General features: G+C 45.5%; 1 protein-coding gene across 1 annotated transcript in view; it reads right to left on the bottom strand.

Annotated features, from left to right (window-relative positions):
- The window catches only part of LOC129701951 (tripeptidyl-peptidase 2-like), a 101,125-nt gene extending 84,708 nt beyond the window's left edge, over positions 1–16,417 (bottom strand). Inside the window, exons 1-7 of the mRNA XM_055643395.1 lie at positions 16,333–16,417; positions 14,576–14,591; positions 9,102–9,222; positions 6,761–6,916; positions 5,431–5,526; positions 1,995–2,099; positions 827–951 (exon numbers count right to left, since the gene is read on the bottom strand). Of these exons, the coding sequence (XP_055499370.1) occupies positions 827–951; positions 1,995–2,099; positions 5,431–5,526; positions 6,761–6,916; positions 9,102–9,222; positions 14,576–14,591; positions 16,333–16,417 (704 nt within the window). The remainder of the gene's footprint in view (positions 1–826; positions 952–1,994; positions 2,100–5,430; positions 5,527–6,760; positions 6,917–9,101; positions 9,223–14,575; positions 14,592–16,332) is intronic.
- Positions 16,418–24,359: the final 7,942 nt, after the last annotated feature.

Raw genomic sequence — 24,359 nt, 5'->3', positions numbered from 1 at the left:
GGGGAAAATACAGAGTGCAGAATACTCAGCAGAGTAGCGCATCAGGGGTAGAGGTGAATTGAACTGTACCCCAGCTTATCGAAGGGCCGTTCAGAAGCCTGATAACAGAGTGGAAGAGAGAAGAAAGCAGAATACAAAGAATGATCCGAAACGTCACCCATTCATTCAGTCCAGAGATGCTGCCTGTCCTGCTGAGTTACTCCAGCTTTTTGTGTCCAACAATGTGGATGAAGCTGTTTCTGAATCCGATGCTTTCAAGCTTTTGTATGTACTGCCAGACAGGAGAGGGGAGAAGGAGGAATGACCAGGGTGGGACAAGTCTTTGATTATGTTGGCTGTTTTCTGTTTGAGCTGAGTGATGGACTGGGCTACATCTACAAATCTCTGAAATTTATTGCGGTCTTGGGCAGAGCTGTTCCCAAACCACGCAGTGATGAATCCTGACAATATGCTTTCTATTTTTTGCGCTGAGCAATTGTTTGCATGGACGAGCCTACAGGCAATTCAGTCACAAAGTTCACCTATATTTTTGTACTCTCTTTCCGAATTGTGACACTATTATTGAAGAAATGTGCTGTGACAATAATGCAAACAAGCTTCTTTTGCCTGCAAGTAAATCTCTTGCAACAATTAGTTAAGCTACTGCAATTAGCTTTTATTAAGAAATTGTGGTGCTGAGTCATTACTTCAGTTAAATAATTAATCAGCAGTGTGATTTGAATCCCAGAAGTGCCAGAGTTCTTTGTTTTACCTGCTGGAATGGTGTGAAGTGAAACTGTACAAGGGTCTCAAGAACTGACACCGAAATGACACAAAATGAATTCACCTCCAACTCTCTCCATCGTGCCAAACCAAGCAGTCGTACACAGGTCCCAAGTCGCTGTACGTCTTCTCCTGAACATCCAACTGATCAACCTGACACTGAAGGTCTTCCAGGACAAGCTTCTCTTCCTGTTGAAAAGTCCAATTCCAAGAGGACACATCAACACGTTATGTCAGCAAAGATTTCCCTCCCCTCCAGAATGCTGTCAGAAAGAAGGACCCAAGTTCAGGGGGATCACAAGTAGTTGCAGATGCTGGAATTGCATAGAACGCAAAGTGCTGGAGTAGCTCAGCAGGTGAGGCAGCATCTGTGGAGGATTTCAGCTCAGGACGCTTCTCCAGCTCAGTTCCTCCAGCACTATATTTTTTGCTTGTGATTCCATCATCTGCAGTTTCTTATGTCTCCAGTGGACTGTTCTATGCTCTATAAAGCAACAACAAAGAACAGCCCTTGATTCTGGGGTGCAAAGTTTCTGCAGTTGGTGGATATAAATAGCACCATCCAACTTGCTTCAGTAGCTCCATTGAACATGGAGGTGTGGTCCCCTTAGGAGTCCAGGAAGATGATAACAATGAGCTGTAAATGTCACCCAATTACAAACCAGTGCACCGCCATCTCCAGCCTCGTCTCCATAATGTCGCATGATTCACTGCAAGGGTTGGCGCTTTTACGTTATAAATATTATAAAGTGGAACCTAAATTTTCGCCGTGTCAAACAAAACTAAAAAAAAACCCTCATCAGGTTTATACTGCTCCTTCCCCATCATCTGACATTTCCCCTCTTATTCATTTAACTAGTTCCCATCTGAACATTTCTGTTGAATCTTCCGTGAATTGACCTAAAACCATTTGCTCTTCATTTCCCTTCCACACCTTTCACCAATTGTATGCAAAATACAGGTACTCTTCTGTAAAGCGAAACTTGCATTTCTAAGAAAGCTCGCATGTCGAAAATTGCATTATAAAATACGTGTCAATGAAAAAAAGGTGGCGTTGTATCCAATTTAGGTTATGGAAATGCACGTTATTCTTCCAAAATCCCAGCTCAGCTCCAAACCATTTGAGTGAATGGTAAATTAAACTGAGACTGAAATCCCCATGTCAATTCAAAATTCCTCTGACGGGGCTCAGGTAACTCCACACCCACTTTCCCTTGCACAGGGCAAACTACCTGAGACAGGCTTGTGTGGGTCGTGTTGAATTCATCCAGCTTTCGGTGGGCTTCTGCCACAGCAACACGATGAGCGGGATCCCACCGCTTCTCCCGTCTCTCTTGCTGTTGATAAAGAGCAAAATTACGAAATTAGGGCAGGGATAAACAAAAGGATCAAGAGAAATTTGAAAAATGAATAGATTCCTCCTGTGCTATAAACTTAAAACTATGTTGGGACCACAACTATTTACAATATATATTAATGATTTGGATGACGGGATTAAAAGTAACATAAGCAAATTTGCAAATGACACAAAGCTGAGTGGCAGTGTGAACTGTGAGGAGGATGCTATGAGGATGCATGGTGACTTGGACAGGTTAGGTGAGTGGGCAGATGCATGGCAGATGCAGTTTAATGTGGATAAATATGAGGTTATCCACTTTCGGGGCAAAAACAGGAAGGCAGATTATTATCTAAATGGTGTCAAGTTGGGAAAAGGGGAAGTACAACGGGATCTGGGGGTCCTGGTTCATCAGTCCCTGAAAGTAGGCATTCAGGTACAGCAGGCAGTGAAGAAAGCAAATGGCATGTTGACCTTCATAACACAAGGAGTTGAGTATAGGAGCAAAGAGGTCCTCCTACAGTTGTACAGGGCTCTAGTGAGACCAAACCTGAAGTATTGTGTGCAAGTTTGGTCTCCATTCTTGAGGAAGGGCAATCTTGCTATTGAGGGAGTGCAGCGTAGGTTCACGAGGTTAATTCCCGGGATGGCGGGACTGTCATATGTTGATAGATTGGAGCGGCTGGGCTTGTATACTCTGGAATTTAGAAGGAATAGAAACATAGAAAATAGGTGCAGGAGTAGGCCATTCGGCCCTTCAAGCCTGCACCGCCATTCAATATGATCATCCAACTCAGTATCCTGTACCTGCCTTCTCTCCATACCCCCTGATCTCTTTCGCCACAAGGGCCACATCTACCTCCCTCTTAAATATAGCCAATTAACTGGCCTCAACTACCTTCTGTGGCAGAGAATTCCAGAGATTCACCATAGAGGGAATCTTATTGAAACATATAAGATTATTAATGGTTTGGGCACACTAGAGGCAGGAAATATGTTCCCAATGTTGGGGCAATCCAGAACCAGAGACCATAATTTAAGAATAAGTGGTAAGCCATTTATAACGGAGATGAGGAAAAACTTTTTCACAGAGAGAGTTGTGAGTGTGTGGAATTCTCTGCCTCAATATACAATATACAATAGGTGCCGAAGTATGCCATTCGGCCTTTCGAGCCAGCACCACCATTCACTGTGATTGTGGCTGATCATCCATAAGCCATACTCAATCAGTACCCCATTCTTGCCATCTACCCTTTCTTGCCATTCTTGACTCTGCTATCTTTAAGAGCTCTATCTATCTCTCTCTTGAAAGCCTCCAGAGAATAGGCTTCCACTGCCTTCTGAGGCAAAGAATTTAACAGATTCTCAACTTTGTGTGTGAAAAGGTCTTTCCTACTCTCCGTTCTAAATGGCTAAACCCCTTGCGTCAACGATACCTCACTACCAAACTTCTCCTCATACTTAAATATCGACTAAACCGTACCTCACTAAACCTGGCCCCTCTAACAAACCCCACACCTCACTAAACTTCACCTCACACCTTAAACCCCACCTCAACTTAACTAAACCTCCCACCTCACGACTAAACTACACCTCATACCTAATTCGCGTCTTGACTAACCGCCGCGTCTCACCCGCTCCCGCTATTTATAGCCCCCTCGGCCATTGGCGGCGCCTCATGTGAGCGGAGCGGCTACAACCAGGGGGGCGGGGTGGAGAGTGGCGCAGGCGCATTGCCCGGGAGAGCCGGACAGAGGGGAGGGGCGCACTCGCGCTGACAGGAGCGAGAGAGAGGCAGAGTTTAGTCGAAGCGAGGTTTCGTATTGGGGTGTGAGATTTAGTTGATGCGAGGTTTAGTCGAGTCAAGGGGTTTAGTCGAGGTGAAAAATCAAATTAATTTCTTGGAAACAAAAATATCGGAATTCCGATTTAAATCAGAAGAATATCATGCCTGCGAGTCCCTTAGTGTCCAGCTCAGACTTCAATATATTAACAATTAAATATTTGCAGGTAGACAAAACTGCTGGAGAAACTCAGCAGGTGCAGCAGCATTTATAAAGCAAAGGAAATAGGCAACTTTTCAGGCCGAAACCCTTCTTCAGACTGATGTAGGGTGGGGGGGGGTGGGGGGCAGGGAGAAGAAAGGAGAAAGGAAGAGGAGGAGCCAGGGGGCTGAGGGAGAGCTGAGAAGGGGAGGAGACAGCAAAGGCTACGGGAAATTGGAGAATTCAATGTTTCTGCCGCTAGGGTGCAGACTGCCCAATATGAGGTGCTGCTCCTCCAATTTTCGCTGGTGCTCACTCTGGCCATGGAAGAGGCCCAGGCCAGAAAGGTCGGATTCGGAATGGGAGGGGGAGCCACAGGGAGATCAGGTTGGTTAATGTGGACCGAGCGGAGGTGTTCGGCGAAACGATCGCCAGGCCTACGCTTGGTCTCACTGATGTAGATCAGCTGACATCTAGAGCAGCAGATGCAATAGATGAGGTTAGAGGTGGTACAGGTGAACCTCTGACGCACCTGGAATGACTGCTTGGGTCCTTGAATGTAGTCGAGGGGGGAGGTAAAGCGACACGTGTAGCATCTTTTGCGGTTGCAAGGGAAAGTGCCCAGGTAGGGGGTGGTGCGGGAGGGAAGGGAAGAATTGACCAGGGAGCTACGGAGGGAATTGTCTTTGCGGAAAGTAAGGGCGGAGATGGGAAGATGTGGCGAGTGGTGGGGTCACGTAGAAGGTGGCAAAAATGACGGAGGACTATTTGTTGTATGTGACGGCTAGTGGGGTGAAAGGTGAGGACTAGGGGGACTCTGCCCTTGTTGGGAGTGGGGGGATGGGGAGAGAGAGCTGTGTTATGGGGTATTGAAGAGACCCTAGTGAGAGCTTCTTCTATAGTAGGGGAGGGGAATCCCCGTTCCCTGAAGAATGAGGACATTCCCGATGCCCTGGTGTGGAACACCTCATCCTGGGAGCAGATGCGGCGGAGACGGAGGAATTGGGAGTAGGGGATGGAGTTCTTACAGGAAGCAGGGTGGGAAGAAGTGTAGTCTAGATAGCCATGGGAGTCAGTGGGTTTATAGTGGATTTATCAGGTTGGTTAATGCAGACCGAGCGGAGATATATTCGCAGGTGTGGGTAAAGCTTTACAATCCGCTCCTTTGAGAAATCTCACATCTCACATAAGCTTCTAGTTGCGTAATGTTGCATTTTTGGTAAGGCAAACCACGGCAGAATGTACACAGTAAATGTTTGGGCCCTGAGGAATATGGAAGAGCAGAGTGTTTCTGTAGAGAAATGTTGTACTATCCAGACCAAATACAGCAGAATCTAGTCTTCCTACCTGAATTCTCTCCTTGAGTGCCGTAGGGTAGAGTTCAAAGGCATTTTTTATACCAATGTGATATCTCGTTGAAGGGTTGACCCATGTTGATGGTATCTAAATCAAAAGATAAACAGCACTCAGTCAAAGTGTTCCCACAACTCGTGGCTTCATCTAGTTATACACAAAAACTCGACCATATTGAGCAAACTAAATTATCTCTCTCCCCCCCCCCCCCCCACCCCCCGACTCCCCCCTTTATACAGCACTTCTGGGGCCGAATCCTGAACGACAGTCTTTTTCCCATTAAATGCAAATATACCATCGCACACACGAAATGCACAAGACATGAAAAATGTGGAATGAGCAAAATTCATGTGGAGAGTAATGAACTTTTAAAAACTTATTGCTTGGGCATTTTTTAAGGCTTGTGAATCTCAAGCCTTAAGACATAACATTTTGATGTCAGAAAATTGGACTTGCAGAAACTATCTTCAAACAGCATGAATCTGACGTGTTGCGGCAGAGCATCAATAGTGATGTCAGAATTGCAGCTGATTTTATCGAGCAGCAGCAAAAAGATGCAGAGTACTACAACAGAGAATTAAACCACAGCATATAAATTCAGACATAAATCCAGATTTCTCTGCTTCCTGCATAGATTTAAAGATCTTAGTTTGATAACAATCTCATAACCCCAGCCATCACATATTCAATGTGCTGTGCACTGGTTACTCTTTGGTTCGAGGGCAATGTGAGAAGTGACTGCTGTCAAAATGTTCAGGGAAACTTCATACACAAATCACAACAATGCATAAACAAACGATTTAATGTTACAATTAAATTATTTCTTCTAATTGAACATCTTAACTTGTAACATAGCACATTCATGAAATTTACAAAACAAAAAGTGGAATGGTAACACTACTAGCGGTCAGATAAGACAGAAGGGAATGTTTCCAACTGAACCAAAGCTGAGAGCACCGAATATTATAAAATCATTAATGTCTAATTGGAGATTTAGGAAAAACTCTTTATCCTGAATGATGCAAGAATGTGGACCATACTTTTACGTAAAAACACTCTAAACGCAATGAATGGCAAGATCAATAATCACAAGAAGGAAAATGAGTGAGTTCTACAGACAAGGTGAGAAGAAAAAGACAGGAGGAAGGTTCACTTAGAGCAAAAGAACAAGCACTTGCGTTTGATGACCTATTTCTAAGCAATGCTGTGCAGACACGATGAAAATGAAATTGCTGCAGCATTGTCAGGAACCTTCTCAGTGCTGGAACAGGTTTGGGCATAAGCTATAGTACAGTAGTTGTCATGCATATTTTCTTATCGATACCTTCAGAATTCTTCCTGAAAGACCAACGAGAACATCATCCTTAGCTTCTAAAACTGTGGAAGTATTCACATCACCACTTCCCGACACATCAATTAAGTCAACAATCTTTGGTTTTCCATCTGTCGTAATCTGAAATATATAAAATTCGTAGTCAGTAAATCAAATAACTTGTCGACATTCAGTCCTCTCAACATCTGAAAGCCCAAATGTGAACTATTTCACAAGCAACCACATATTTTAATAACTAAAAACAAATACACCAATAAATTAATATCCAATACAGCCAATAATTTTTACAGCCTTCTAATTTACCACCTGGATTTCTTTCATACAAATTAACTAATGATTATTTCTTGTCATACTAGGCTGTACCCACAGATGTCTTACGTGTTACATGCTGAGGGGAGACCTGATAGAAGCATAAAACTATCAGAGGCATAGACATGGGCAGAACCTTTCTCCCAGGATGGAAAAGATCAAAGACTAGAGGGCATAGCTTTAAGGGCCTGTCCCACTTTCCCGAGTTATTCACGAGTTCTCCCGAGTTTTCAAACTCGCAGAATGTTCGTAACGAGTCCGTAGGAGGCCGCAGGAGTCAGTGGATATATCGTAGCGGCTTGTTATGCCAGCCATAGGTACTTGGGGCATCAGGTAAGTCAGGACGTTTTTTCCAGCCTGATGAAAAATGTCCATGAGTAAAAAAATAGCCCCAACTTGCCCACACCAGCCAACATGTCCCAGCTACTAGTTTCTTCTGCCTGCGCTTGGTCCATATCCCTCCAAACTTGTCCTATCCATGTACCTGTCATTTTCGTAAATGTTGGGATAGTCCCAGCTTCAACTACCTCCTCTGGCAGCTTGTTCCATACACCCACCACCCCTTGTGTGAAAAAGTTACCCCTCAGATTCTTATTAAATCTTTTGTCCTTCACCTTGAATCTATGTCCTCTGGACCTCGATCCCACTACTCTGGGAGAGAGATTCTGTGCATCTACCCAATCTATTCATCTCATGATTTTATACAACTCTATAAGATCACCCCTCATCCCCCTACGCTCCACAGAATAGAGACCCAGACTACTCAACCTCTCTCTTTAACTCAGACCCACTAGTCCTGGTAACATCCTCGTAAATCTTCTCTGAACCCTTTCAAGCTTGACAACATGGTGCCCGGAACTGAACACAATACTCCAAATGCGGTCCCACCAATGTCTTATACAACTGTAACATGACCTCCCAACTTCTATACTCAATAATCTAACTGATGAAGGCCAATGTGCCAAAAGCCTTTTTGACCATCTGATCTACCTGCAACTTGACCTTCAAGAAACCATGCACCTGCAATCCTAGATCCCTCTGCTCTATAACACTCCCCAGAGGTCCACCATTCACTGTGTAGGTCCTGCTCTTGTTAGACGTCCCAAAATGCAACACCTCACACTTCTCTGTATTCAATTCCATCAACTATTCCTCAGCTCACCTGGCTAATTGATCCAGATCCTGCTGCAATCTTTCACAACTATCTTCACTATCTGCAAGTCCACCCAATTTTGTATCATCAGCAAACATGCTAATCTTGCCCTGTATGTTCTCATCCAAATCATTAATGTAGATGACAAACAGTAACGAGCCCAGCACCAAACCCTGAGGCACACAGGCTTCCAGTCCGAGAAGCAAATTTCCACCATCACCCTCTGCTTCCTTCCACTAAGCCAATTTGATATCTTCAGCTATCTCTTCTTTGGATCAGATGCGATCTAATCTTACAGAGCAGCCTACCATGCTTGTCGAATGCCTTACTGAAATCCATGTATACAACATCAATAGCTCTGCCCTTATCGACCTTTTTCGTCATCTTCAAAAAAATCAATCAAATTTGTGAGAGTCGATCTCCCACGTACAAAACCATGCTGACTATCCCTAACCAGCCCTTGCCCATCCAAATGCCTGTATAACCTATCCCTCAGAATACTCTCTAGTAACTTTCCAACTACAGATGTTAAGCTCACCAGTTCCCAGCATTTTCCCTGCAGCCCTTTTTGAAAAGAGGCACAACATTTGCCACTATCCCGTCTTCCGGCACCTCTCCTATATTTAAGGACGACTCGTAAATTTCAACCAGGACTCCTGCAATTTCCCCTCTCCTTTCCCACAAGTCCTCGAATATATTTGATCAGGCTCTGGTGATTTGTCTACCTTCATACACGATAGTACCTTCAGTACTTCTTTGATGGTAACACTGACCTCTCTCAAGACACTTCCATTGACTGCCCCAAGTTCCTCCTCCCAAGCCTATGATTGAAGAAATATGAGTTCTTGGGCCAGTATCAAAGATCAATACATTTTGAGTGCTGTCCCCTAAGGCACAGAAGTTGGCACTCTCTTCGACAGTGCTCTTCACCACTTGAAAGTCCTTATAATTGATACTCGTGTAGAACAAAATCAGCAGTTCGTAAACTATTCTAGTAAATCAGAGAATACTACAGCAGACAAATCACCTGCAAGTTTTGGGGGTTTGCCAGTTAGCTAAGCATTTTCTTATGTAAGATTCGGATTGTGTGCTTTCATGGCTTGTCGGACACGAACTCAGCCACAGCCAGGCATGGAAAACAAATAGCACAAATCATCTGCTGTCGATCCACTGACTACGGGTCACTACAAGTATTCTTTGTACGATCACAACCACAGATGCTGTTATCTCCCACCCTCCAGAGTCAAAGATCTCAAACTGCCTTTTCCATGAATTAATCTCACCACCAATCAGCCCAGGATGTTTATTACAAAAGTCTCCACAAACCTTGTCTAACTCTCTATTAATATTCTCGCCATTCAGCATTGGCTATTGGAGATGAACATTCAGCCCAATGACAGGTTTAATGTCCTGACCTGCCATTTTATCAGATCACCTGAATCAGAGTCTCATTCAACAACCTTTGCTTCATATAGATCAATAACTCAGACTTGGGAGTAGAAACAAAGAACTGCAGATGCTGGCTAATGCACATAAGGACACAAAGTGCTGGAGAACATGGACATGGACAGGTGACATTTCAGATCAAGACCTTTCCGAAAAGTCACCTGTCCACGTTCCCAAGAGATGCTGCCTGACCCGCTGAGTTACTGCAGCAAGGGGAAATGTAGGGGTGGTGTTAGGGTGTGGGTGGAGGGCTGAGGGAGATGGTGGAGATTGGGTGCTGGGGTGGGGATTGGGAGATGAAAGGGGGGATAGGGAAGAGGGTGGGGAGGGTGAAGGGAGGCGGGCGGGCGAGGAGGAGGGGGGGGGTTGAGGGGGGGTGAGGAGGGGGAGGGGGGGGTGAGGAGGGGAGGGGGGTGAGGAGGGGGGGAGGGGGGAGGAGGAGGGGGGGAGGAGGGGGGAGAGGGGGGGGAGGGGAGTGAAGAGGGGGGGGAGTGGGAGAAGGGGGGGAGGGGGTGGGGGGGTGAGGAGGGGGGGGTGGGGATGAGGGGGGTGAGGAGGGGGGGGGGAGTGAGGAGGAAGGGGGGGGGAGGGGGGAGGGGGATGGGGGGAGGGTGGGATGGGGGGGAGATGGGGATGGGGGGGAGGAGAGGGAGGAGGAGGGGGAGTGAGAGGATGGGGGATGGGGGGCGAGGGATGAGGATGATGGGGATGAGGGGGTGGGGGGGGGGGGGGGTGAGGAGGGGGGATGGGGTTGAGGGGGGTGAGGATGAGGAGGGGGGGGGAGGGGGGGAGATGAGGAGGAGGGGATGGGGTGAGGGAGGAGGCTGGGGGCTGGGGAGGACGCGGTGGCCTGGAGAGGTACCTGGGGATGGCCGGGTGAGGATGAGGAGAGCACGGATGGGGATGGGGGGGCCGCCGGCTGAGGAAGGGGGGATGGGGCTTGGGCAGAGCCCGGGAACGGGAACCCCTCGCCAGGCTACCCGGGATCGGGGCCATCGCGGGGGCCACTTACGACACTTCCGGGGGCAGCGCCATGGGTTGAGGACGGGGGGATGGGGGGGATGGGGGGTGGGGAGGGGGGAGGGGATGGGGGAGGAGGATGGGGGTGAGGAGGGGGGATGGGGTTGAGGGGGATGAGGAGAGGGAGGGGGGGGGGAGTGGGAGGATGGGGGGAGGAGGGTGAGGGGGGGGGAGAGGGGATGGGGGGATTAGAGGAGGGGGGGAGAGAGAATGGGGGGGAGGATGGGGATGGGGTGAGGGGAGTGGGGAGGGGGGAGTGGGATGGGGAGGGAGGGGGGAGAGAGTGGGGGGAGTGAGGAGGGGGTAGGGGGGGGAGGGGGGGAGGGGGAGGGGGGGGGAGGATGGGGGAGGGAGGATGAGGGGGGTGAGGAGGGGGGAGTGAGGATGGGGGGAGTGGGTGAGGAGGGAGGGGAGGAGGGGGGGATAGAGTGAGTGGGGGAGTGACTATGGAGGGGAGGAGAGAGAGGAGGGGGGTGAGGGGGGGGTAGGAGAGAGTGGGGGAGTGAGGATGGAGGGTTAGGAGAGGTGGGGGAGTGAGGATGGGGCATAGAGAGAGGGGGCTGAGGAGGAGGGGGTAGAGAGGTGGGGGGAGTGAGCCCCCAGGTACCTGCAGCCCGGTGGGGGGAGTGCCTGGGGGACGGTGGGGGAGTGGGGAGAGGCCATCAAGGTGAACTATGGGCCCCGGGTAGAGAGAGTGGGGCCGGGCCGGCTGAGGAAGGCCAGAGAGAGTGGGGGATCAACTCCCGATGGGGCAGCAGAGAGTGGGGGAGTGAGGATGGGGGGGTCGAGAGAGCTGGGGACTGAGGATGGGGGGGTCGAGAGAGTGGGGGGAGTCTGCTATGGAGGGTTAGAGAGAGCCGGGGAGAGCGACTATGGGGGGGGTAGAGAGGGGGGGAGTGGAGAGTGGGGAGGGCCATGGAGGGAGGTGGGGAGAGGGATGGGGGTAGAGAGAGGGGGGGACTGAGGATGGGGGGTAGAGGAGTGGGGAGTGAGGATGGGGGTAGAGAGAGTGGGGGAGTGAGGATGGGGGTAGAGAGAGTGGGGGACTGAGGATGGGGGGTAGAGAGAGTGGGGGAGTGAGGATGGGGGTAGAGAGAGTGAGGACAGGAGGTCAGGTAAAGGGGAATTTAATGGGAAAGGGTGGGAGAAAGAATCGAGTGAGTGAGGAGTGAAGTGGCGGAGGAAGAAGAGAGAGGTGGGAGGTGAGGATTGGGTGGGGAAAGGGAATGATGACAGGGTTAGTTAGAGAGATGGGGTGGGGAGATGGAAGGGGAGGACGGACAGTGGGGGAGAGGGGGTGTTGTGCTGGGAGCAGAGGAGAGAAGGGGGTGGAAGGGGAGCAGGGACAGTGAGGAGGTGGGGATGTGGGTGGAAAAGGGGTTAGCATGGTTGGAATGGGAGTAGACGGCCTGGGATTGGGGCGAGATAGGGAGAAGGGGACGGTGGGGTGGGGAGAATCTGTTGGACTGGGCTATGTTCACCACCTCTCTGCGGGTTAAGGCAGTCAAGGACAGAGCAGTATGGGAAATGCAACCTGTCAGAATTATCTCTGTCCCGCATCTGTCAAAGCTAGAGAGAGTCGTGGTGTGAAAGTGGGTCTGTGGGGCAGGGAAGAGTAAGGGAGTGGTGGGAGTTGGGATGGTGGCGAATTGTTGGGGTGGGAGAGAGTGGAAGGTGAGGCAATGAGTGGTGACAGAGTCAGTAGCCGGTATTAGGAACGTAAATAAAGGGATGTGGAGGAATTTAGGGACAAGGAAAAGTAAATATGGGGACATTTGTGGAGGGAGAAATGTAGGGGCTGGGATGGAGAGAGACGAAGAAGAATTAAGGGTGAGGAGCAGAAGGAGGAGAGATGAGGGAAAAGGTGAAGAATACCTCCTTTTATGTGATGAGGTGAGTCCTCAGATTGCTCCAAGAACGTAAAAGTGAGCTAGCCTGAGAGGTCCAGGCACTTAATTTACCACAGTGTGTCGGTAGGGTTAGAGAACCTTCTGAAGGGGAGGTGGTGGACACCCAAGCTGGAAAACACCTGTAGAACCATAACCCAAGAGTCTTTGGACAGAGAACTGGGAAGTTGGATCAATGTACATCAGAGGAATATCCCTCCACACTCACTGATCTGCTGTATTTTCAGTTTTTATTTTGAATGAATACCAAGTCCATTTTGGAGCAGTGTGAGCAGATGGGCCAAATTGGCCTCCAGCTATTCTCTATGATATCATGATCCTGTGCCCTTTTGTGAAGAACCCTGATGTTCATTTAATTTCTATTGATGACATCGTAAACATCTTTTTAAAGAGCAAGGTTGTGGTTTCTTGGTCAAGGTGGTGGTTTTACAGTGGTTAGCTGTTGGTGATATATTTAGGAGTTATAGGGAACTGCAGATGCTGAAGTCTTGAGTAAAGCACAAAATGTTGGAGTAACTCAGCAGGTCAGGCAGGAGAAAATGGACGGATGATATTTTGATTCAAGACCCTTTTTCAGATCTTTACGTCATTTTCATCGGAATATTAGTTCAAGTTCAAGTTCACATTTATTGTCACATGCACCAATTGGCACAGTGAGTTACCATACAGCCATACGAATAAAAAGAACACAATACACGATAGAGTTTAACATTAACATCCACCACAGCGGAATCAACGTTTCCCACTGATAGAAGGCAATAAAGTTCAGTTATCTTCCTCATTGTTCCCCGCGGTCGGGGCCTTTGAACCCTCCACAGTTGCCGCTATGGACGGGCCGATGTACAGCCCGCTCGCTGGGGTGACCAGAACTCCGACGTCGGAATGGAGGAATACGCTCACGGCTTGGAGTTTCCGAATTGGCCGCTTCTTACCGGAGACTGCGGCTTCCAAAGTCCACATGCCGAGCTGGGCAGAGCTCCAACGTTGGCAATCCCTGGCAAAAGAGCCCAGGCCTCCGCGATGTTAAAGTCAGCGTGGCTAGAAGCTCCGCAAACCACAGCTCCATGATGTTAAAGTCAGCAGGCCCAACACTCCGGAGCTCCAACACAGGCGACCGCCAGCAATGGTAATCTCCGCGATGGTAATTCAGCCCTGCGCCGCTGTTGGAGCTCAGGCCGGTCTCCGGTAAGAAAGGCCGCTCCAATCCAGTTGGTAAGCAGCGAAGGGGGGGGGGGACGAAGATGTGACATGGAGAAAAGACACATCTCTGTCCAGCTAAGTCACTGAGAAAAGGTTTCTCCCTATTCCCCCTCCACCACCTCCCACATAGGACATACTAAGAAACATTAAAACATACAATTAGATACATTAAAAATAATAAAAAAGGTGAAAAGACTAACAGCTGCTGGCGAGGCAGCCATTGCTGGCGACACCAGGTGGTATTAGGACCACAAGGAGGCCTTTGTTCTCCCTGTTCTTATATTCAAATTGTGATTTGTACATCCATTCCTTTAATCTGCATTTTCTCCATTTCCAGTGAAATCCTTAACCAATTGTACTCTACCCATTGGTTTTGCAATAGACCACACTGTCTCTTAATGTCCAAAGCAGTCAAGATCATGGTTCCAGGAGAGTTTGTGCACACTTTATTAGTCTGGAGTCTGAAGAAGGGTAGCGACCCAAAACATCACCTACACATGTTCTCCAGAGATGCTATCTGACCTGCAGAGTTAGTCCAGCACTTTGTTTCCTTTTTTTAATTAGTCATCACAGACAAAATACAGGCATTGGGAATAAAGCTGTCTCAAAAGTTCAACCCACAACATATTTGTTTCAGCATTATGTGATCCCTGGAGTGGAGCTATTAACAACCATTTCTGGGTCAGTACAGGGGAACCTTCTCCAAGTTGTGACCAATGTTGGAGCCACTGATTCTTCAACACGGTGTTGGCAGTTCAATTCATAACTTACCTCACATTATTCGAACCTGATCAACCATCAACACAACAACAAACCAGCCACCACCTCGCCAGTCTTCAATGTTGCCAAAGGCCATGTTCCAACATCTCAAAGTCCCGTGCACCTGAGCTCCTGACCTAGCCAGGATTTATTCTCCACACTCTCTCACCCCCGCCCCCCTCATGTTTTCTTGGCTACATATATCTGAATGTTTCACAGGCAATCTACTACATTAAAGAAATCATGACCTGTGTAGATATGGTGAATGGTCATGGTCTTTTACCCAGGATGGAGAAATTTAAAACTAGAGGGCATAGGCATAAACTAGAGGGGCAACTTTTTCACACAAATTGTAGATATGTGAAATGAGCTGCCAAAGGAAGTGATAAAATTGGGTACAATTACAGCGTTCAACATTTATTTAGACTGGTACCTGGATAGGAAAGGTTTACGGGGTATGAACGAACTCAGGCAGGCGGGGCTAGCTTGGGTCGGGAACTTCGCTGGCATGGATTAGTTGCTGCTTTATAAATTTCTCTTGCATTTTAAGAGCTTTAGGCGGACAAATAGATAGGAAGGGTTTAGAAGGCAATGGGCCAAATGTAGGCAAATGGGACCAGAAAGGCAACTTGGTCAACATTGTTGTGGTGCTACAAGTAAGAATTTCATTGTTCTATCTGGGACATATGGCAATAAAACACTCTTGACATTGACGTTGGATTAAGAGCCTGTTTCCATGTGATAACTCTATTACTCTATGGACCTAATATACAGAAATAATTCCTTCCATTTTAACTCAAAACCTCTGGTGCATTTTTGGAAGAATGTCACAATACATTGTAAATTCTACTGTATTAATATACAATTTGTAGTCTTGCCTGACTAAGATTTGTAATGAATCTCAAAGAAAATAAGAAATAATTTGCAGCTTCAGTTCCTGAAAGAATAAAAGATCTGGAATAGAACTGGAAGTTTCAATGGATGCTTCACTGAAGACATTAAAGAATCCAAACAAATATTTTCCAATCAATAAACTTGATGACAACATAAACTTAATGACAACAAAGATCCCAATACAAACTAATAAGGTCTTTTATCAAATCAGAGAACTCCACAGCACGGAAACAGGCCCTAGGCCTAACTCATCCATGCCGACCAAGTTGCCCAACCAAGCTAGTCCCACTTGCTTGACTTTCGCCCGATATCCCTCCAAACCTTTCCTATCCATGTATCTGTAAATGCTGTATTTAAACCCACCACCTTCTCTAGCAGCTTATTCTATATACCCTCCACCTGTGTGAAAACGTTGCCACTCAGGTCCTCACACCTTTTCCCTCTCCTTAAACCTATGCCCTCTAGTTTTATAATTCCCTGTCATGGGGAGAATTCTGTGGCTCTTCGCCTTCTCTGTGCTCTACATAATTTTATAAACCTCTGTAAGATATATAAAACCTAAAAAATAGTGATAACGGGGAACTTCTAAATATAGACTGATAGCAATTGCACAGGGGAGAGAGGAGGGAGTTTGTGCGTTGCCTTCATAAGAACTCTCTTGAACAGTTTGTTTCTCACCTGGCGAGATTGATTCCAGTCTACCTATTTTTCAACGAGGGTGTATCATTTATGATTCTGTGGCCTCAGGCATCACCTGCGTATCTATAATTGTTTGGAAGATCATGCTGAGTTTCTTTCTACCCTTAGATTCCTCAGCAATTTTGGATAGATCAAATCTGGCCTAGGGACTTGAGAACAATTAGTCTTTTTGATACTTGGCTTGCTGCTGCTGGCGACGACGATGGCGGCCACGGTGTACTGCTCCTTGCTGTTTTGTATGTGTCTGTTCATTTGTGCCATCTGTGAAAACCCTACAAAGATTACTTTCAAGAGAGAGGTACTCATAAACATCGGACATACAGTACCTCCAAATTATTATTCATGTTTAGTGTTTTCTGTGTCCCTCTGCACTGTTGCCTGATCCACTAAGTATTATTCCATTTTAATTTTCACAAACACATCCTGTTTTCCTTGATGTAATTGGACGCTGTGCACTTGCCTTCTCTCTGCTCTATCCTGTGAGCAACAGGATACAATTGTTTCTCTCGCCACAGATACCGTTTCCCTGCAGAGTAATTCCAGTATTTTTCACTATCATTTGCATCAACTACAGGATTTTGTTCTTATCCCTTTGCTTATACAGGGTAGTTCGATATATATCCTTTGTCTCATCAGCTTGTATTAGTCAAGATCGAGGTTCTTCTACACATGCTAACCAGTCCAATCTTCTTCTTATCGAGTCCACACACAGGATTAGAAGTTGTTCAGCCAGAGCTGAACACACCTCTCGGCATCTGCATACAATGGTGTCTGTTTTCGCTTCTTGTGCTTCTTGTGCGTGGTGGTGGAAAGATTGGTGGAAACAGGGCCGCGACGTGAACGCTCTTTCCTTGACCCCACCAGTCCAATGCTTCGCCGACTAAATATCTCCACGTCTGATTGAACTGACCTTGACTATTTGTGGCTTTTTCCACCTTATGTTGCTGCCAAATTTTGTCAGTTTATTTTTTTTATCTCTGACTCCATGGCAACATAAACAACAAATCTCCAAACTTTGTTCACAGTGCCAAACTTCAGTTGTCATTTCTATTGTCTGAATATCAATTTTGTTGATGCAACTCACCCCTTTGAGTAACTGCTCGATTAGTTCATTTATATTTGATCTAAAGGCCACACTCCTATATGGCGCAATGGAGGATACTTTTTCAGAAATTATGGTCAATCTATAAAAGTGATGACTGCTTTGATGGAGTGTATGGAAAAATTACAAAGTGGGTTTCAGAAAGGAGCTAGAAAGATTTTTTCTGTCAACGGGGGAATCAGAGTAATTGGAATTTTACTGGGAAACGATGGGTTCAATAAAGCTCTTCGAGCCAAAACTGCGACAAAGTTCCTTTAATGTCACCCCCATCGATCGCCCAATTATTTCTCCTCTTCAAATACTCAACCAGATATCTCAGAGGTAACCCATCAGACACAAGTAAACATTCAATTATACATTGTAAACATTTGATTGTGTGTGCCCTAAAATCACGTAGATTATCTTGATTTCGTTCAGATCTGTGATAGTGGCAATGCAAAATGCAGAGTTCTATCCTTTTTTGTAACAAATTGGCTTGCTGATTCTGACTGGTTTCACAGCCATTAGAATCAGTGGAGAAGTAATATTATTAGTCCACTGACCAGGGTGCTTGAGTTCAGGATTCCACCATGGGAATTTGAAATTCAATCTTCCGAGGACCTGATTGCAATTCATCACCAGGAGGTAAGGAATCGCAACGGGGTGTAGCAAATGTTTCAACAAAAGTAGCAGAGAGAGTGTAAATAAGAATACAGAATGCTGTGAAATCACAGCAGGCACATTAACATCTGTAACGGGAAAAGGCAAGATTAACTCCCTGAATAGGCTCCATTGAGAAAACTCACAGAGAAGGGAAGGGATGTTGATGGTTCCAGGGTTGTTAGTTAAATTGCTGTAAATTATTTACATTTATGCCTTACATTGCTGGAGCTTACTTCATGGATCACTTTAAATTCGTAGAACCATAGATTATTAAAGTAGAAAGCAAAATTGCTGGGGGAAGGTCTGAAAGCCCACAAAGATACAAGGAACTGCAGTCCCCTACAACCCTCACCAACGTCTACAGATGCACCATAGAAAGCATCTTATTAGGATGCATCACAGCTTGGTTTTGGAACAGCTCCATCCAAGATCACAATAAATTGCAGCGAATTGTGGACATAGCCCAGACCATCACACAAACCAACCTCCCTTCTATTGACTCCATTTATATGTAACACTGCCTCGGCAAGGCCAGCAGCATAATGAATCACGCCCTGGCCACTCTTTCTTCTCCCCTCTCCCATCAGGCAAAAGATATAATGTGAAAAAATGTGAAAACGCACACCACCAGATTCAGAGACAGTTTCTTCCCAGCTATTATCAGGCAACTGAATCATCCTATCACAACCAGAGAGCAGTACTGAATTACTATCTACCTCATTGATGACCCTCGGACTATCCTTGATCGGACTTTGCTGGCTTTATCTTGCACTAAATGGTATTCCCTTATCTTGTAGCTGTACACTGTAAATTGATCTATTGTAATCATGTATTGTCTCTCTGCTGACTGGTTAGCACACAACAAATGCTTTTCATTGTACCTCAGTACATGTGACAATAAACTAAACTGAACTGAGCTTTACACAGATGCTGCCTGACCTGCTGAGTTCCTCCAGGACTTTGTGTTTTTCTCAAGATTCTCAACATTTTTCTTGTGGCTGAATTTTCTTGAAGTGTTCTCAGTTTATTGCTACTTTGTTTTTCCAGCTTTCTCCCATCCTTTCTAATAGTCTAAAGAAGGTCGCAACTCAAAACAGTGCCTGGCCATTCCCTTCACTGATGCTGCCTAGCTTGCTGAGTTCCTCCAGCACTTTGTTTTTTACTTAAGATTTCTGCACCTACAGCCTGTTGTGCGTCGATAACTAAACACTATTTGTATTACATAGAAAAATAGAAAATAGGTGCAGGAATAGGCCATTCGGCCCATCGAGCCTGCACCGCCATTCAATGTGATCATGGCTGATCATCCAACTCAGTATCCCGTACCTACCTTCTCTCCATACCCCCTGATCCCTTTAGCCACAAGGGTCACATCCAACTCCCTCTTAAAAGCATTAACGTGGCCAAAAATAATGTTGATCAGTAATTCTGTGAAAAAGTATCATATTTATTTTGAGCTTTTTACAATGTAAACATATCCTAAAATAACTGATAAAACCTCAGTGTGAAGAAGGGTCCCAACTTAAAATGTCAACTGTTCATTCCCTCCATAGATACTGCCTGATCCACTGTTTACCAACTAGAGAGCAGTCCTGAGCTACAATCCACCTCATTGGAGACCTTCAGATTATCTTTATTGGACTTTTTCTTGCACAAAATGTTATTCCCTTTATCCTGTATCTGTACGCTGTGGACGGCTGGATTGTAATCAGGTATAGTCTTTTCACTGATGGATAGCATGCTTTTCACTTTACCTCGGTACACGTGGCAATAATAAACCAAACTAAACTAGTCCAAGTCTTTATGTTTTGCTCAATCCTCAATACAAATTGTCTAAAGTTGCTGCTAAAACAGCAAGCATAACTACTTGAACCAGGTCCAAACTTATGGTGGAAATTAATCTCTGCCACAGAATACAATTAAACAGTGTAACCATGAACGGGTGAATGCAAGAGCTTTTCCTGCTTAATTTATTTTGTGTGATTAAAGAAGCTAATTAATGTAATTAATTGACTCTTTCAAATAGAAATGCATGATGGAGCTGAAAGTGACAATGAAATGAAGTGATTCTGCTGCTAAATGTTATAGCACGTTACACCACATTAAATATTGTTTGTTAGCAGTATCTATATACCAATAAAAGTCTCATCTTGTATGTATGTCTATATGTATGCTTTGTATTTCCTCAAAACACTATGCGCTAGTGCTTAAATGTTACATATTCTAACTCACATTTTTGCCCTCCATGCCGTAATCAGGTTCCCTTCAGATTTCATACTATATTTCAAGTTATTGATTATTAAAGCTCTAAAAAGAGCCAAATTTAACATTTTTACTGTTAAAATCCTTCCTGCCAGCTTCCATCACACTTCGATACAAAGTTGCAAGACAGGAACACTGAACTTTTCACCTAAATGGGAGGAGGAGTAGGGCCAATTGGTATTGCAATTGGAACTATTGTGGCAGGCAGGGGAAGTGCAATTGTATTTTGTTTTAAAGTCCACTGCTGAGGGAGGCAGGGGAATGTTGGAATCTTGCATTCGGGAACGGAAGTTGGTGGACCACACCTCCCATATGGGCTATGGGTTAGTGGTGCAATATTGCGTTGGGGAATGGGTTGTGTTGGGGGACCAGGCCTCCCATGTCACAGGGACGCAACGGGTCCCAGTTGGTCTAGTAATAGTATAATTTTGATTCCCTCCTACAATAAATCGCCATGAATCCAACACGCATGGACTTTGGAGGTACTGGACTGGCAGATATTCTGGACAATGTAATAACAAGGAACTGAAACTGCTGGTTTACCAAATAAAGATACAATGTGCTAGAGTAATGCAATGGGTCAGGCAGCATGGAAACACGGACAGGTGATATTCCGGGGTAGGATCCTTCTTCGGACATTCTGGAGTATTGGATGTTATTCAAATTAACACTCCACAGATTCACCACCCACTGACTGAAGAAACTCCATCTCATCTACTTTCTAAAAGTATGTCTTTTTATTCTGAGGCTATGCATTTTAGTTCTAGACTCTTCCACCTGTGGAAACATCCTCTCTGCATCCACTCTATCCAGACCTTTCACTATTCGGTAAGCTTCAACGAGGGGTCCCCACATCCTTCTAAATAGTTATTTGTATATTGTATATATATTATTTGTATATTGGAAGTCAATGGTGATAATCCTGCCATGGACAAATAGAATGAGTCAAATAATTTGTAATAAAGTCGATGAATTGAATGCGCAGTTAGTAGTTAAGGGATATGATAAGTTTGAATTACGGAGACATGGCTCCAGGGTGACCAAGGCTGGGAGCTACACATGCAGGGGTATTCAATATTCACAAAGGATAGACAAAAAGGAAGAGCAGGTGGGGTGGCATTGCAGGTTAAAGAGGAGATTAATGCAATCGCAAGGAGAGACATTAGCTTGGATGCTGTAGAATCGGTATGGGTAGAACTGCGAAATAACCAAGGGCAGAAAACGCTTGTTGGAGTTTTATACTGCCCACCAAACAGCAGTAGGGAGGTTGGGGGTAGCATCAAGCAGGAAATTAGGGATGCGTGTAGCAAAGGTACAGCAGTTATCGTGGATGACTTTAATCTACATATGGATTGGGCCAACCAAATTGGTAACAGCGCTGAGGAGGAGGATTTCCTGGAATGTATAGGGGATGGTTTTTTAAACCAAATGTAGAGGTTCGGACTGGAAGACAGGCCATCATAGTCTGGGTATTGTGTAATGAGGAAGGATTAGTTAGCAATCTTATTGTGCAAAGCCCCTTGGGCAACAGTGTCCATAATATGGTGGAATTCTGCATTAGGATGGAGAGTGACATGGTTAATTCAGAGTCTAAGGTCCTGAACTTAAAGAACAGACATTTGAAGGTATGAGACGGGAATTGGCTAGGATAGACAGACAAAATTATACTTAAAGGGTTGACGGTGTAGATGTAATGGCAAAAATTTAAAGACCACATGGATGAACTCCAAAAATAGTTCATCCCTGTCTGGCGAAAAAATAAACTGGGGAAGCGACTCAACCATGGCTAACGCGAGAAATCAAGGATAGTGTTAAATCCAAGGAAAAGGCATATAAATTGGCCAGAGGAAGAAGCAAACTGGAGGACTGGGATAAATTTAGAACTCAACAGAGGAGGACAAGGGGTTAATTAAGAGGGGGGAAAAAGAGCATGAAAGAAATCTTGTGGGAAATATAAAAACTGACTGTAAAAGCTTTTTTTTGATATGTAAAAATGAAAAGATTAGTGAAGATAAATGTAGGTCCCATACCATCAATGACAGGTGAATTTTTAATGGGAAACAAGGAAATGGCAGAACAGTTAAATGAATACTTTGATTCTGTCTTCACTAAGGAAGACACAAACAATCTCCCAGTAACACTAAGGGACTGAGGATCTAGCGGGAGGGAGGAATTGAAGGGAATGCACATTAGTCAGGAAATGGTGTTAGGTAAACTGTTGGGACTGAAGACAGATAAATCTCCAAGGCCAAACGGTCTGCATTCTAGAGTACTCAAGGAGGTGGCCCTAGAAATTGTGGATGCATTGGTGATCATTTTCTAATGTTCTCTCGACTCTGGATCAGTTCCTGTGGACTGGAGGGTACTCCAGTTTTTAAGAATGGGGGGAGAGAGAAAACAGGAAATTGTAGACCAGATAGCCTTACATCGGTTGTGGGGAAGATGCTTCAGTCAATTATTAAAGATGTTATAGCAGCGCATTTGAAAAGCAGCGACAAGATCGGTCAAAGTCAGCATTGATTTATGAAGGGGAAATCATGCTTGACTGGAATTTTTTGAGGATGTAACAAGTAGAATGGATAAGGGGGAGCCAGTGGATGTGGTGTATCTGGACTTTCAAAAAGCAAGATCCCACACAAGAGATCAGTGTGCAAAATTAGAACAGATGGTATTGGGGATAGGGTATTGACACAGATGGAGAACTGGTTGGCAGATAGAAAGCAAAGAGTAGGAATTAACGGGTCCTTTTTAGAATGGCAGGCAGTGACTAGTGGGGTGCCGCAAAGCTCGGTGCTGGGACTCCAGGTATTATAATAAATATCAACGATTTAGACGAGGGAATTAAATGTGACCTCAAAGTTTGCGGATGACACAAAGCTGAGTGGCAGGGTGAGCTGTGAGGAGGCTACAGGGTGACTTGGATAGGTTGAGTGAGTGGACAGATGCATGGCAGATGCAATATATTGTGGATAAATATGACGTTACCCACTTTGGTGGCGAGAACATGAAGTCAGATTATTATCTGAATGGTGGCAGATTAGGAATAGGGGAGGTGCAATGAGATCTGGGTGTGTTTGTACATCAGTCACTGAAAGTAAGCATGTAGCTTCAGCAGGCAGTGAAGAAAGCTAATGACATGTTGGCCTTCATTGCGAGAGGATTTGAGTTTAGGAGCAAGGAGGTCCTACTGCAGTTGGACAGGCCCTGGTGAGACCGCATCTGGAGTATTGTGTGCAATTTTGGTCTCCTAATTTGAGGAAGGACATTATTGCTATTGAGGGAGTGCAGCGTAGGTTCACCAGGTTAATTCCCGGGATGGCGAGACTGACATATAATGAAAGAATGGCTTACAGGATGTTAGTGGCACATGGTGATGGTAATATTTAACTGTGACTCTACCCTATCACAGCTTTGGCAGAGGTGCAGTCCCAACCCTTTCGGATTCCAAGGTAGGTTTTCCACCACTGGTGTTGTTCGGTCGGGCAACAAAGAAATTCAGAACTCTTTAGAAGTTATAAACTTCTCACGTTCTCATGAAAATTACATTTATTTGATAAGATGAGATTTCATTAACTGTGGAATGACCTTAATGACCAGTCTTGTACTCAGAACCAAATCGATAGGTTTAGGGGGCTCAGAGGAACAAGGGCTCTGGGGACGGCATGGGTAAGAGATGGGATATCTTTGTGCTTTTGTTACGCAGGTTAATAGTATTTCATGCCTGACCTCTGTCCCCGTACCTTGTGTTTCTCATTGCGATTGATTGATTGAAAGATGCTGCATGGTAACTGGCCTTTCTGCCCACCTAATCCACACCGATCATCAATCACACGTTCACACTAGCTTAATGTTATCCCACTTTCTCATCCACATAATACAGAATTTACAGAAGCTAATTAACCTACTGAGCGATACATCTTTGGAATGCGGGGAGGAATGAAACCCACGCAGTAACAGGGAGATTGTGAAAACTCCATGCAGACAGTACCCAAGGTCAGGATTGAACCTGTGCTCTGGCATTGAAGCAATGGCTCTACCAGCTGCACCACTGTGCCATCCTTAGATCTAACAGTGTTGCTGTACTTTGTGGTCAAAGATCAGTAACATGTCAGTTGAAGTGTGATGCACAGCCACACTGTGCTGCCTGTGCTAGCAATGGCTTCAGGTCAGACCAGTGTCATCATTGCATCATTGCCT

This window comes from Leucoraja erinacea, chromosome 12 (genome assembly GCF_028641065.1).
Source record: "Leucoraja erinacea ecotype New England chromosome 12, Leri_hhj_1, whole genome shotgun sequence".
In the NCBI taxonomy this organism is placed as follows: Eukaryota; Metazoa; Chordata; class Chondrichthyes; order Rajiformes; family Rajidae; genus Leucoraja; species Leucoraja erinaceus.
This window is presented reverse-complemented; position numbering and strand designations above follow the sequence as displayed.